General features: G+C 40.9%; 2 protein-coding genes across 9 annotated transcripts in view; one reads left to right on the top strand and one right to left on the bottom strand.

Moving 5' to 3' along the window:
- The window catches only part of LOC138938443 (uncharacterized), a 355,984-nt gene that overhangs the window by 179,855 nt on the left and 162,784 nt on the right, over positions 1 to 13,345 (top strand). The window lies entirely within an intron of this gene.
- Positions 1 to 13,345, bottom strand: part of Bi (T-box transcription factor bifid) — an 84,087-nt gene that overhangs the window by 42,461 nt on the left and 28,281 nt on the right. For 2 of the 7 annotated variants that reach the window (XM_070304779.1, XM_070304780.1), the window contains exons 3-5: positions 11,349 to 11,462; positions 10,781 to 10,894; positions 8,870 to 9,032 (exon numbers count right to left, since the gene is read on the bottom strand). In XM_070304779.1, the coding sequence (XP_070160880.1) occupies positions 8,870 to 9,032; positions 10,781 to 10,894; positions 11,349 to 11,462 (391 nt within the window). The remainder of the gene's footprint in view (positions 1 to 8,869; positions 9,033 to 10,780; positions 10,895 to 11,348; positions 11,463 to 13,345) is intronic. The other 5 variants (XM_070304782.1, XM_070304783.1, XM_070304785.1 and 2 more) reach the window with 5 other exon arrangements.

Below are 13,345 nucleotides of genomic sequence, written 5' to 3'. Positions count from 1 at the left end.
CTACATATACGATTTCGCGAGGAATCCCGTAAAAACGTTTGATTATTTAATGCCGTTGGTAACGCGAACCGTAAAAAATTCATCGATTCCATTTGATTACTGCGAGTAGAATGGCTGGTCTATCTCGCTGTTAGAACGATCTGAACGATAAGTACCGACACACACACGTGCGCGCGAAATAATCGACCTTGCGAAATGAATGCCGCTGGTTGGAATAATATACCAACCTCGTGGATATGATGTATGCCCGCTGAGTGACAGCTGTCACGCTTGCGGCGCGCTCGAATGTAAGCGTTCGAGCTAAGATATGACTTCTTCGCGAAGAAATCGCCGCGACTCGGAAGAACAATGACAGCTGTGAAACTAGGCGAATCCGAAAGCAACTGCGTGCCTTCGCTCGTGAAATTTTCACTCGGAAACGCGACAACAGGTGCGTGACGTATCCGTGTAACGACCTACAAATTTAATATTAAAGCGCGGAAAAATGGCGTTCAACAAGAGCGGAAAATGAGAGGAATAATAGAGGAGATACGAGAGCAAAAACATTAGAAAGGGGCTGAGAGAGACAGATATCTCTTTCAAGAGATTTATTTTTTTTTTTTATGCATATTAAGATAAAACCGTTTATATATTGTATTATCGACATCTTACAATCCTGTAAACTGAGCATATATATTTTCGTAATTGATCTTTATTTGATTTGTGTGTATATCTGTACGTATATCTCTCTTCGAAATATGCAGCGTGAGCAGTAGCCTGAAATTTAAAATTTGATACTTTCTGTAGAAAATTGATCAAAACAAAGATAGATTGATTGATCGATAGATAGCGTCTTGATTTCAAGACATGTTAATCTCGCGATAAGAGATCTCGGATAGACTAACACGTACTTTAGTTCCTTTACCGATTCGTCTCGTTTAATTATTCCGTTCCGTGTGCGATAAGAAGCACTCGCGGCGCTCGCGATTCCAATTTAACGGTGATAAAATCCGCGTCGCAATTTCCCAGCGATCTCTCGCCACGAGTGGCTCGCTAAATTTCCCGCCAAGTGCCACCTGCGCGAAATGCCGTACCGGCATTAAGACGGGAAAAATGGAAGACGGTCGGTTAGTCGTTCGGCATACAAGCGCGGCCTATGCGGAGGTTGATTAACGAGACGATGGGAAGGAGAGCTGTTAATTAGCCTGAGTTAGCATAGAGTTGGTGCGAAAATGAAGATAACAGACGGATTATCGCCCTCGTATCATTTCACCGTAAAATAATCGCAATCTTACTCTTTGTTTAATGCGATATACACATACTCTTCATATGCGTCGCGTTATTGGAATTTTAAAATATAAATTTCTTTTATATTTTAAAATCTACGCGTTAACGATTAGTATCTAATTTTCATTTTTTCTACGCGCATAGACATATTTATCCATAGCTTACTTATGCTCTCTTCATATTGAAGTATCTCATATTGATCTTTTTACATTATACTTTAGAGTTCATCGAACTTGTATTATTCAGAAGCATTGTACACAAGAAAGTAAGTTGACGAATAGAGCAGGAAGTAACCGACAGTTGGCAAACGCCTCTTCATTCATCAACTCGCACACTTACGTGTAAATATCGCAACTATTGTATTATCACAGTGTCTACTTCCTTCTCCAAGTTTTCACCCGGCGTATTAATAAACCAACTGCGAGTAGAAGAAAGTTTAGCTTTATTAAATAGAGATTTCGAAAGAGAGGAAAAACAAGAAACGAGTGTACGATGAATTTTGCAAAATTATTTATCCGCATACGTCGCGCATTCATTCGTACCTAAAGATTATCCATCCCGTAAAGGAATATCGTTTTGTTCGTCCTACAAAATATAGACTGTCATTGTCTTCTCGTAATCGTTTGAGGAGAGGTATTTCTAACAATGTGTGATTTCGCGTAACGCATCTTCTCGCGGAAAAAAAATATTTGCGAAGAAACACATAGGGGGAACAAGGCCGGGGCGGGCGAGCCGAAAGTAATAATTACGATGTTAGGATCCGGGGGCCGCTCTCGATCCTGCGGCGCGCCCGTTATGTCATTATCCCATTTATTATAACGATCAGAAGCCACCGTGGCGGCTCGACCGGATTCCACGCCCGTTTCTCGCTCGACACACGCAAATTGCCCAGGTAAGTCCTCGCGTACCCGGCTGCCGCGGATGATACACGATGATGTCTTGATACGGAATGCACGATCCTTAATCGCCGTTTAATCCTCTCCTCTCCATGTTCGCAAATACGGACGGACGGACGGACATGCGTAGTGCGCGCTTTTGCCACGTCATTTCCTCCGGGGTTTCTCGGGAACCATAAAATTTTATAAGAGATAGGTCAACGTGGGCAAGTCAGCCCGCCGCAAAGCTGCGAATGAACGCGCGCGCGCGCGCGTCAGGGTTCTCATTAATTCGGGGTGTCTTAAGTAAACGTTGAAGCCGGGCAAACGAGCGGTATGCGACGTCGAAAATATAGGGTTGAGCCGCGAGAGTGAGACGGTACATTTTCGATATACATCTTTCGATCACGCCAAGAGATTTAACTTAGTTATTACGGGTGTCCGTGTTGCTTCATTAAGGATTCAGGAATTTACACCGACACGCCTTTAGCAGCGGCTGCAAAATTGATACGATGTACAACACGATCGGTGAGAGAGAGAGAGAGAGGGGGGGGGGGAGTGATAAGAGGGGTTACACACCGGAAGACAAAACAGTCGTAAGAAATTTTCTCTCGCAGTTAAATATCAGTCTCCGAGACGATAATGCGCGAAGCGGGGTCTCTCTTTTCTTGTCGTATTGAGTAGAACTCGTAGTAGAATTCACGCTCTCGATTGTTACCGGAGGGCGAACCCCCCAAGGGAAATTTGCAGAGTGCGTGCGAAACGCAGCCGCGGGCAAATGATTTAGTAATGCCTGTGCATGCGTAGCGCGAGCTCCTTCTTCTTTTATTTCATCCTTTTTTTTTTTTTTTTTTCACTGGATCTAAACAAGACGGGTGTGACGCGAGTTTGCTCAATGTTACTTGTTCTCGAAATACGAAAACTGAAATCTACCGTAAAAGTATTAGTATTTAATATAAATCAAAATATCCCGATAATAGTCACAAATGAAGGAAAAGCTCGAATGGACAATTCTTGTGTATAAATTCTCGATATTTTTCTGCTATCGAAAATTAAATGCAAAACAGATGTACAGGAAAATCGTACATCATCAACTTGATATCGTTTGTTATTTATTATTAACGGTTAACAGGCGATATTTTCTAGTACATTCGACGGAAGTTTATCGCTATGTAAATAAAAGAAACGATAAAATTGAAGGCAAAGGATGCGCATTGCTGGTATAATAAAAGCGGACAAGTCGTGAGTTATATTAATAAACTTGCAAAACCCGAGGCACAAAATGTACGCATCTGCGCGAAGCACGCAAAGGATACAGTTCGCCGATAATTAGGTAAGTACGAGCGGCGCCGAGAACAAAGCGACACGGATCCCGACGTGATGCACGGCGAAGGGATACGGCGGCGTTATCGGCACACATACTTGCGGAGAATATTAAACGCCAGTTTATACGCCATAAATAATGACAAAATACGTACCTATAAAACCGGAACGATCTCTTTAGACTTGCGCAAATTGCAAGAGTCGCGACGATCGTAATCGTCTCAACGGCGTGTGAACACAAATATAAATGCGGTCTCGTTGATGGCAATTTCGCGACTATGTATAAAGTGACAGGGCTTTCATACACCGACAAGCATTAAGATATTCATTTCGTCTCTGGATCAATTTGAGATATAATTATCGACAATAAATAAAAAAACTTACGTATCAGGTATACGCGAAATACGAATATTATAATTGCTATTAAATAATTGTGCACTGCAGAAAAAAATTCTCTGAAAATTCTCCGATTTTCCAGATATTTTTGTTCAAAGTATGCAGGTGAAAAGAATATTTTAAAGATTTTTGGATGCATTTTCATTAAATAAATTTTTTTGCGTATGCGTTTTTTAATTCTAAATTCTGATGACGAAAAATTACAATAAAAAATATATATCTGCATATATTCAATATTTTGTTGATATATTGAATATATATAAATAAAGAGATAGATATATATTTGTATAATATATTTTAAACATATAATTCGCTTGAACTTTCCGATGCTTACAATATAGAAGCAAAATTATCAAAAAGAGGATTTAAAAAAAAAAAATCCACGAAAATTCCCCGATCTTTTCAGATACAAAAGAAATGCCTGAGAATTCCAGGTTTTCCATGTTTTTCCCGAGAGTGGACACCCTGTACAAACATCTCACATCTCACTTCTTCGAACAATCGCCTACATTTTCGCGCGCGGACGACGCGAAACGCTCGCGGTATAAACGTGCGCAATCTCGTTACGATTCTCGTGACTAATCTCCATCTGACAGATAACAGCGAACTTTAATGTCCGCGACACGTATCGAATCGGTGTTTCTCGCACGGCGGACAGTAAAATGGCCCCCGCGAGCCACCGTCGAAGCTTACACGCGCACGACGCCTCGGACTCTGGACACGCGATGCCGCGGTAATGAAACGAGTATGCGTGTGTGCGTGCACGCGACGCACGCAACGAGCCGCGCGCCGCGTCGCGTCGCGTCGCGAGGCGACGATCTAATATCCTGATCGCGAACCGTGATACTATTCCGTGCGTATTCGATGTACGCGCGCGTGTTGCAGCTCGCGGACCGCGTGTCCTATTTGCATGCTGCGTCAATACGCATGTACTATTGTATATACGTAAGCTGCGTTACAAGAATCGCGCGCTCCCTCAATCATACGCGTGTATTCGCGATTATTATTTTCTTAGCAAATGATCAAAGTTTACGTAGCGAGCAGTTATATCGTAAACGCGTGAGAGAGAATCGTTCCAGATATGATTTAAGAATGTGGCCGCTCTTATGAAACGTAAATATGGCGAGGCAAAAATTCTCGCGAAAGCAAGCAAGAACGGGAAGGCTGCTATCTCTCGGATAAGCTGCAACCCCGTATCAGTCTATCGTTGAATGTCAACTAACGAACACCGCTATAGCTACACGTATCCATTACTAAACAAATCACGAGCGCCGCTCGACCGTGCTTCTGTAAGCTCCGCCGCTGGGCGCTGGATAATTAAAGCTGCGAGGCACATTTGATCGAGTTTCGGTCGACAGACCGATTGTTCTCCGTTTTAATTTTTTTTCGGAAAATTGAAAAAGGAATCCTTCCCCTCGTTTCCTCGATGCTTTTTTTTTCCCGCGCGTGGACACGCGGACACGAATGCCCCTGTGTATGCGCTGCTGTCGGGCGAAAATTGGAAATTGATTTCGAACGGAATTCCGAGCGATATGTCGAGCACGTATCGAGAGATACTGAAATTTCGCGCCTACAAAATAGTTTCTCGGCTGTATCTTCGCCAAACAATTCGTCAATATTGCATTCAGTAGATGTGGGTCGTGTTGAACGTGAATATTACGACGGGAGGAAGAAGGAAGGCAAAATGTGAAAGATGTTATAGATTATTATTCTATTCATGTCTCTGAATCAAGCAAAATTCATTTCTTTAAATAGGGAGGAAGAGCTTAATATTCCTCTCATTATATTTCCGGAAAAACTATTCACGCGTGTCGACAAGAATGTCGGCTATCGAATACACCGATAAAAAAAAAACATTAAATTTGATAAGACTTTGGATATTTCATAATAAATACCGCTTCGATAGACTGACATACAAATAATTCTTTGCTCGATATAGCTAAAAGTATTTTGTCGAAAGGCGAGAATGAAACGAGAGAAGATTTTCGCGAATGAATCAAGAAAACGATCTTTAGTAACGTGAAGGAAGATAGTGATTCCAGTATTTCCAGTATTTCGAGTGTCCCGCGGCGAGACGATTTCGTTCGATTACCAAATTGAACTATTTCATTAATGGCGAGCCATAATGACGATAACATGATTCAACCACAAAAAAAAAAAGAAACGATCGTACCGACGATAATAAAAACTGTAGCGGAGGGTTGCCATCAGGAGGATCGCGCCCAGGGCTAATTAAAAAATTGAAAATATACGTAATATTTGATATGTAAACGATAATATGCAATATATAAATAATATGTAACGATAATTTAAAGGCGGCAATATATGCATATAATGCATTATTTACATTATTTTACATCAACATCTATGTTGAAAGAAAGAAAGAAGGAGATCTCTAAATTGTATTTATTTTTATGCAAATAAATTTAAATTATTTTCCGTCATATTTTTGATATACGCTTAGATCATTATATTTTCATTAATTAATGATGGAATATATGTAACACGTGTCATATATGAAGTCGCGTATATCCCGACTTCCATTTAAAATCCGGTCCGCCCCACGCTTTCATCCTGTCAAACATTCCCACGCCTAATGCTTAGTAGCGTCTGAGGAAGCGCACGCGGTGTCACTTTAAAACGGGAGCAACGAGGTTCTTTCAGCCGCTGTTGTCGCCACGACGGGATGTCTCTCGTGGCGTACCGTCGGTGTCCTGTTTGCGGTCCTTGTGACGGCCCCTTTCACCGATATTTACTCGCGGACCTAGGCCCTCCGTCCTCGAAGACATCCCGAAGGACCGTGACTCGGCAGTGTCTCGTTTTTGTTTGCCACGCCGGGATTTCCCGACAAAGGGCCCGGTGCGTCGTCGTCTCTTCTTCATGACCCCCCGCGCGAGGGGGGGGGGCTCTCCCGCCTCCCGCTTCCCTCAAGACGCCGAGATTAGACTCGAGAGGATTCCGAGGTGTTTGCGCTAATTTTTTTTTGCTTTTCCCTCTCAGACCTTTGCCTTCGCTAAGTAGGATAATCAGAAGAGGGTTAAACCTCGGCGAAAATTAGGGTTAAACTCGAAGTCAAATCTCAAGATGAATCTTTAAACTTAACTCATAACAATTCTCTACACGATCTACTAATGGTCTCATGGATTTGCCTAAGTAGCAAAAAATCGCAATCTTGTTTATTATTATTATAAATCTTTAAGTATTAACTTTTTAAAAATGATAATAATAATATAATGTGTCGCTTTTAATATGTGTCCAAATTTAGAATTGTCAATAATATTTGCATTAGTCTTGCACTTGTGTTTATTTTTTTTAAGTTTAGTGAATGCTCAAAAAAAAATAAAAAATAAAATAAACGTATATTCCACGTCAGTAAATAATCATATACTCGCATTTTCCATAAGTGTGTACTCCACCGTATCCATATGATATCGCTCTTACAGACTCGCTTTTGAGATAGCGTGAAAAAACACATAATCCTTCAAAGAACCCTCTCCCGGACCAGATCTTTCGTAAATCTGGAAAGGGTTGGGCCAGGTGAAAAGGGTCGTCGTCTATTAGCCGCGACGCGAGAAAGGGGTTCGGTGGGGTTTTTTCGAGAGGCATTTTCTGGGCTCGTGCACAAACTGCACGGATCCGATCTCTCTACATTACTCCGAGAAAGAGAGAGAGAGAGAGAGAGAGAGGGAAAGGGTCCTTAAGGACGGAAGAGACGCACGCCCGCTGCCCTATCACACGATGTAGGTGAACCATGCATAATGTCGTGGCCACATTACTTTTCGACGACAATCTGCCCGCTGTTCCTTCTCGTTCTTTCCATCTAGCCCCCCCCCCCCCTCCTCTTTTCTCTCCCTCTATCTTTCTCGCTTACATTTTCGATTTCCCTCATACATTCATCTCGCTCGCTCTCTCATGGCTATTCGTCCACTTTTCTTCCTTCACCTGGTGCGTAGACGTGTTTACGCGAGTGTTTACGAGAAGGAGAGGGATAGACGCCGAGTGAGAAAGGAGATGAGAAGGGAAGAAACGGGAGGAAGAGGAGGAGGAGGAGGTAGGAGAGTGGTCTTAACAAAGGTCGGTCTGCCACGCACTGCGCGACAGCCAGCCATTGACATCGGTGGGCTCTGGGTAAGGAGGACTAGATTTCACGAGCCAGCGATGCAAGATCCTTCAAAGGGCGCCGACGGGTTGGCCGCAAAAAGGATTCGCAAAAAAGAAAAAGAACGAGGTAGAGAAAAAGAGACAGAGCCACCATGGCCGCAGAAAGGGAGAGGGGAGCGGGCTTCTTCTTTAGTTAATGCTAGCTTCCGCGCACCCTTGTATCAGAGAAAGAAAAGACAAGAGAGAGAGAGAGAGAGAATGAGAGAATGAGAGCGAAAGGGGTCGAGGGAACAAGCGGCCGAGGCTAATAAAGAAGAAGAAAACGAATAAGAGGAACGCGCGAAGCGGGGGAAGGGAAGCAGGCGAAACTACTTGACGGCGAAATCCATCGCGATAACTTAATCCGGGGATTACGCTGCGGTTAAGGTATCCGCGCGGAAATCCGATCGCGCGCGCCTGACAGAATCTTTCATGGCCGTTGTGAGGGAACACGACTGCTCCGTTTCCGGTTTCTCGCGAATCCTTCGGCCTCTTTGCTAATATACGATTGACGTAGGGATTATTATTCGGATGCAAAAAAATTTACCGGTATACCGATAAAATTCTCGAATCATGTTTGAACGAGTATATTTTATTTTTGGAAAAAAATTCTAGCTAAATATAAAAATTCAAAATGCATCTGTATCTGTTTTCCTATTAATATTTGATCGATCGTCATCGTTGTGAAAAGCATCGCAAAAAATGTCGCATGCGACATTCGATTACGATAGTTTCACATTTTGAATCGGCCTATTGTGTGAGCGCCACCATTCCAGGCTGATCCAAAAGTTAGCGATTAATTGCAAATCAAAGAAGTAAGCTTAAAGAGTAGCTAGTAAGTAAGTAATTGTTTGGTTGGCGTTACGTACAGTACTTACAAAGCCGTGCTTGTCGCTGATGTTGTTGGTGAGCTTGAGTTTGTGGAAGCTCACGACCTTTTGCATCCATTGCTCGCCGCTGCTGGGCGAGTCCGGATGTATGTACATCCTCTTCGGCATTTCCGGATCCGCCTTACCCGCTACCATCCACCTACTGCTCCATGCCAACATGCGTAAGAATGTATTAGAAAGTTACCGGATGCAGTTTGTCGCGTAACATGCCTCGACAACGACAAAGATGCAGTCTACTAACGATCTTTGTCCTTACCTAGGATAAATTTGGGACCGAAACGCAGACCGTAGAAAAATAAAATTCGCCAAAATAAACTGTGATTTACTTCAACATTAATTTCTTTACTTTTCACACACATAAAAAAAAAGAGATTTGTGAAGAATATTTAATTTACGAAATCTACTACACAAAAAAAAAAAAAAAAGAAAGACAAAAAATCATTATCCATTACAATTCATTGCCTAATTTTTAATCGATATTGTCTACCTAGATTTGACTGTAACATAGATCGGCAACGAGTTAGTCGTACTTTTAATAATCATAAATAAATCTTGATAATTTCCTCGCAGCAAATATTGATAATCCTACGTGTCATTCAACATAGATGACGAAATCGATAATCTAGAATGAGCCAAAAGGAGGAACAGTGCTTAGTTCGAATAGTTTCGCTCGCCGCGAGCATCGACCGGGCACGATTGTTGTCTTTTAAAGGAGGCGTGTCCGCCGTTCGTAGTCGTCGCAGGTGGGTCAAACTCGAGCGCGAAGGACCGAAGGAAGAACTCGTTGGACGAGTTCTCTCCAAAGTGGCTGCGGTCGTCGGCATGATGTAATCGTTCATTGTGGTCTGCGTTTCGATCGTCCGAACATCGCGTCGAGGTATCCGAGATGCTTCGCAAGAATTTTCTCGTGGTGGAGAAGCGCCAATCGAGTCCCTTCTGTCGGAACGCGAGACGAGATTCGACATTTGTCGCGAAAAAGTTGCGCGCGGCCGTCGTAAAGTGCGCGAAAGTACGCGAAAGAAACACAGAGTTTGTTCACTTTTAGCTACGCAAATATTTGCGCTCGGCCAAATTCAAGAGAAACCTTTGACGAAAGTATCGCAAATAAAATCAGTTCTGAATTCAAACTCTAACGCCGAAACATTAATAATCAACACACACACAAAGTGTGCGTTATATAAATTTTTTGTAGAATTATATTCAAAAATATATACGACGTATTTATGCCGTCGAAATTTTGAGAAATACGGGGGTTACGAAATTTGCAAGGCATCTCGGTTAGCTAATGTGAAGGCTTGCGATCCCCATACAAGTCGAAATAATTTCCCATGAGCCCTTCCCCTATGTGGCATTTCTGCGGGAGAATCAAATCATTAATTCTAAAAATATTGCTCCACGGCAGTATATATATATATAAACATAATTTTTTTATTAATTAAGCATTTACCAATTTATTTTCAAAATATTGTATACAATTGATTATTCGCACGAGAACTGTACAGGAATTAGTCGTTGAACTTATTACGCATGATGGGGTAAATTAATCGGATTTAACACACGATCGCGATAAAAGGTGTACAGGATCAGAGAAATAAATTATTTTCGACGAGTATGAGGAATTGTTCGCAGCGCACGCTCCACACTTATTTTAAGAGAGTTTTTTGGTGAACACAGTGTAGTTCGATCAAGATCGATCCCGGATCATCATAAAAAAAAAATAAAAAAATAAAAACAAGATTCCGATATATATTGTTATTTATGAAAATAATATTTAATGTTTAATCAAGTATATTTTTCAATCTCTCGAATACTAGAATCGTGTCTTTAATTCGTAGATCGAAAAAAGAATGATCCAGGATCGCTTCGATCGCGCAGGGTCAAAAATATCACCTGTTGTGAAATTTATAACGGCATTCGTCCGATGCCACGATGTCCATTAGGAGTATGTAGCTAGCCTGCTTGTCTAACCCGAACACCCTCACTTTATACGCGGGAAACATGCGTCTGCGAACAATTTTGCGATCGCAAAAAACACAGCATACGTTAGTTGTATCGTTCACTGCTGACCTTCTTTAATGTTCCCACGGAAAAGGGCAACCGTGCATAAAACTCGTATCCTTGGATACAGCGCTTTTCGGCGGACAACCAATCTTAAGAATCTCGACAAGCATCTCAAAACTTATCAAACATCGAAAACTATTATCATATAACTATTATCGTATAGTTTATTTTGGAAGAAAAAAAAAGATCCGTTATATATAAAAAGAACCCGTGTACTAATATTAAAAATAACGAAGGTAATAATAAAATGTAAGTATTAATTGTGGTATATCATGTTGAATGATCGCGGTTGAAGAAACGCTCGTTTCATGAGATGGTTAACACGAGCTGTCCGCACAATAGTAATTATATTTTCATAAATGCCTCCGCTTTTCCCTATACCACGCAAAACCTCTACCTGTTGTGGAATTTGTATCTGTAGTCATCGGCAGCGACAATGTCCAGCAGAAGGATGTACTTGGCCTTAGCATCCAGGCCGGAAACTCGGAACTTCATCTGAGGAAACATCTGCCTAGACCCCCGATCAACATATATAGTTCGATTAGATTATTTGCTGGATTAAGCGAGCTATATATCTTAAACTATCATGCAACTTGTATAATCATCGCGTTTTATTTTAGATCACTTTGTTGATTCTTTGTATTATTCTCGAGCATTTCATTTTAATAATTAAAAAAAAATATACATATATCTCGTACAATGTGTGTATAATGCTGAAAATAATTTTCACTCGTTATCTTCCTTTAAAAAAAAAAAAAAAAAAAAAAAAAAAAAAAAAAAAAAAAAAACCACTTGGATATCCTCTCGCCAATATTAAAACTACATCTAAAACGCGAAGAGCTTTGTCGCCTTCTTTCCGTCATCGCTTTCCTCTCGAGATTACAATTCGAAGAGTTCTCACTCCTGAAATGTCTTCGAGGGACGAATCGTGCGCATTCCGTGGAACGCGCGGCCGCGAAGTCACGTCCACGACACCTGGTAGAATCCTGAAAGATCGGAATAGAAACGTGCACGAGTCAATCCCGGCCGCTGTCAGACGGCGGATGCGCCGGTGGCTGCCGAGACGCGTTCCCTGGAATAAAAACCGGACCCCGGGCCAGAAACCGACGACGACGGCCGTGCTACGCATCCCGGTAGCGACCGTCGAGGTACGCTCGGCACGTTTGTCCCAAGTCCGAAGGAATTATATCCGAGACGAAGAAGAGAGAAGGTATATTGGTGCCGCGAGAAACCTGGAAAATCGTCGCTCGGAATCACGTTTTTCGGATGAAACACAAGATCCATCGTCGGTTGTATAGCTCGTTCATTCTATAATGGAAAGTTACACGCGACCGTGTTTTTCTCGAGAAGAGCCGAGAGATTCCGTACGATGAAAGATCACGCTGAAGTTGTGCTGTTTGCACGTGCTAAAATGCGCGTAGAAAAAATTCCGAACTTTTGTATCGCTAAATGCTATTCTGGAAGAAAAAAAAAAAAGAAAAAACAAAAACAGGTTTTGTCGGAAATACATGCAGATTAATTATTATATCACACATGCATTAAGCTCTATTAAACTCGTAAAATATTATCACATTATTCGAGAATTCTGTTACACAGAAAATAATTATCATAATAATAATGGTCAAATGATAGACGTGACTCGTCAATTTATAATTTACGTTTACCATAAAAAACAATATATATTAAGTATTATACCAAAGTATATTCCAACAGCTTTTTTTATAACATGCTACCCAAGTTTCATCGCACTCTGAGTGTAAAATCCAAGATGACAATTATATTATCAAACTCTTATTATATTTTCAAACTCTCTCTCTCTCTCTGATAACGCACTTAAATGCGCGCGTAAGAAGTTTCTCACGATCACGTTGCGACGAAAAATTACATTATTGTAAGAAGGTGCACTAAATTTATCAAATCTCAGTCACATTAATAGATCGAGACATTGTGATGTAGCAGTTGCAGAAGATGAGAAACTGCCTGTACAGGCAGTCTTTACATAATAGCAAAAACACTATCCGTAACTTTTTATCTTTTGTCTTGACGCGCTTGATAAAACTATAATCTGCTTTTAACAAATCATTTATGTTATAACAATAAATAAAATGAAACGTCAAAAACAAATATTCAAAAGTAAAAATATTAACTACAAATCTTTGAATAATAAAATGATAAATGTCAAATATATATATATATATATATATATATATATATATATAACAGAAATAAAAACTATTTTATATTCATTTACACGAGTTACATGTGAAAATTAAGAAGCTAATCGAAATGATTTCATACAAAAAAAAAAAATCTTATTATAAATCCTAATTCTCAAACTCTTGCTGAACATCGATCAAAGACGGCTCTTAAAAAGAATCGACCGTTCGTCTCGCG

This window comes from Polyergus mexicanus, unplaced genomic scaffold (genome assembly GCF_030449975.1).
Source record: "Polyergus mexicanus isolate NDT 795.1 unplaced genomic scaffold, iyPolMexi1.0 SCAF_12, whole genome shotgun sequence".
Lineage (NCBI taxonomy): Eukaryota > Metazoa > Arthropoda > Insecta > Hymenoptera > Formicidae > Polyergus > Polyergus mexicanus.
Note: the sequence above shows the minus strand (reverse complement) of the source record. Positions and strands in the feature narration are given on the sequence as shown.